Raw genomic sequence first — 2,217 nt, 5'->3', positions numbered from 1 at the left:
CCTAATTTCCTAGAGTGCTATAGTAATCTGAGCTAAAAGGCTGGGATCTAATTCTAAGCACTAAACTGCCAGTTTCGGGGTTTTTTGGTTTTTTTTTTTTTTTTTTTTTTTTTTTTTTTTTTTTTTTTGCTTTGTTTAGAAACAAGATTGTGCTATGTAACCCTGGCTGATCTACTAGTAGATCTACTAATAGCTATGTAGTCCAGGCTGCCCCTGAACTCATGGCAATCTTCCTGCCTCATCCTTCTATAGGAGTACTGGCATTAAAAGTGTGTACTCCCGACAAGGAATGAGCTTTAGTAAAAGCAACTGAAACAAATACTATGAAAAAAATACCATTTCTGAGCCCAGCATGGCGGCATATGCCTTTAATGTCAGCACTTGGGAAACAGAAACAAGGCTGTGAGTTCGAGATCAGCCCACAAAAATCAAAAAAGAAAAAAAAATCATTTCTGAATTTAAGAATCCCCAAACTAAGCCCGCAAAATAGCAAAAACATTTTCCCCTAGACTTGAGTTGAATCCCCCCTATCCAGAGAATGGGAGAGGAAGAGCCCAAAGATTGTTTGATCTCCACGCAAGGATACATGTGCGCCAACACATTAACACAAAATAAGTGTGGAGTTAAATTATTTTTTAAAAAAAGTCTCGAATCCCCAAACTAATGGAACGGGCTTAGACTCCAAGCAAATAAACTTCACAGACTTCTACACCACACACCCAGTCCAAATCCTAGTAATACAATTACAAAAAAATAATAGGGCAGTGGTTATCTGATGTTCCAGATGAAGAAACTGAATGTGTAGTATTGGGAGGCTGGTCAGACCTGGAAGCACAACGCTTCCTGGGGACGGAGTAACACCAATCCTGGCTCCAGGCCCGGAGCTCACAAAGCCATCCGGTCCCCCTACCCTAGCGACAGATCAAAGCTGAGTCCCGACGTTCCCGTTCCGTACGCTGGGAGGCAGCCCGTTCCCGGCCCCGCCCAAGCCCCTCGCGCGGCCAGTGCGGTACCTGGCGAAGAAATCCGCGAAGCCACCGCTCCGTCGAGCCCGAGCCGTGGTGCCCCCGGGACCCTGCTCTGCCGCTGGCAAGGGTGCGGACGTCCCCGCCGAGGGCAGGAGGTCGCCGGCGCTCTGACGGCGGCTCACCTCGAACGTGTTCCGAGAGCCGAAGCGGGCGTCGGGGAGGCCGAGGCTGGGCTCCGCGCTCCCGACGGCCCTCCCGGCAGGGGTGGCGGCTGCGGGGTCCGGGTCGTCCGTGTCCCCGGCCGCCAGGCAGCAGCTCCGCAGCGGGTCCTCGAGCGGCGCGGCCCAGTCGTCCAGGCCACCCGCACCGTCCACGCCCTCGTCCGCGGGCTCCAGCAGGCAGGGACGGCCGCAGGTTCGGCGGCGACGTGACTCCTCTGGGCCGCGACGGTCCTGGCGCAGCAAAAAGCCCGAGTCTCCGTTGGTCATGCCTGAGCCGCGCGCTGCGGGGACTGCTGCCGCCGCCGCCTCCGCCTCCGCCCCGCCGAGCCCGGGCTTCAGTGGGCCCGCGGCCGCCGCGAGGTACCGCTGCAGGAGCTGCCGCGGCGGCGGCGCCTCCTCCTCTCCAGCCTCCTCCGGCGGCTCCGCGGCGACAGCGCCTCCGCTAAAGCCGCTGGTGGCCGGGACGGTCTTCCCGTCCTGACCCATGGGCCCCGGGACTGGGAGCAGCTCGGCGTTCCTTCCCGAGCAGGCTCCGGCATCCTCGGGACCCATCATCTGAGGCGGCGGAGGAGGACTGCCCTGCGTGCAGGGTTCGCGGCCACGGCCGCCGCGACGTCCCCGGACCCACCCCTCCCACCCGGCGGCCGGAGCAGTTGCCGGAGGCCGGGCACGCGCTGGGATCGCGCACGCGCACCAGCGGGGCCGGGCCTGCCCGCGACCCGGCGCGTCCCCGAACCATAGAGACGACAGCTAGAGCGACCCGGGAGGACAATCTGAGATCCTCCACCCGGGTGACAGTGCTTAGCCTAAGGGAGGGCAAGGCTCACTTCGCGAAAACCATATCATTTGACGGCGATTTGTTTGTGAGAGGAAACTAAGGAAGTTAGTTTAAGTGCTCCTGTCTTGACAGTTTTTACCTTCTCTAACAGCAGTGAAGAACTCCTGGAACCGTTAAGGGCTTCGTTGTCCACATGGCAGCCCCTTACCTATCTTTTCCACTTAGTCTTCCATGTTTACCAAAGTCTGAT

The 2,217-nt window shown here is 57.8% G+C and overlaps 1 protein-coding gene across 3 annotated transcripts in view; it reads right to left on the bottom strand.

Moving 5' to 3' along the window:
• Tbc1d12 (TBC1 domain family member 12) overlaps positions 1 to 1,866 on the bottom strand; it is a 74,320-nt gene extending 72,454 nt beyond the window's left edge. For 2 of the 3 annotated variants that reach the window (XM_021151623.1, XM_021151624.2), the window contains exon 1: positions 1,014 to 1,866. In XM_021151623.1, the coding sequence (XP_021007282.1) occupies positions 1,014 to 1,744 (731 nt within the window). In that variant the 5' untranslated portion in view covers positions 1,745 to 1,866. The remainder of the gene's footprint in view (positions 1 to 1,013) is intronic. The other variant, XM_029472731.1, reaches the window with a different exon arrangement.
• Between the last annotated feature and the right edge of the window lie 351 nt (positions 1,867 to 2,217).

Source organism: Mus caroli, chromosome 19, assembly GCF_900094665.2.
Source record: "Mus caroli chromosome 19, CAROLI_EIJ_v1.1, whole genome shotgun sequence".
Classification (NCBI taxonomy): domain Eukaryota; kingdom Metazoa; phylum Chordata; class Mammalia; order Rodentia; family Muridae; genus Mus; species Mus caroli.
This window is presented reverse-complemented; position numbering and strand designations above follow the sequence as displayed.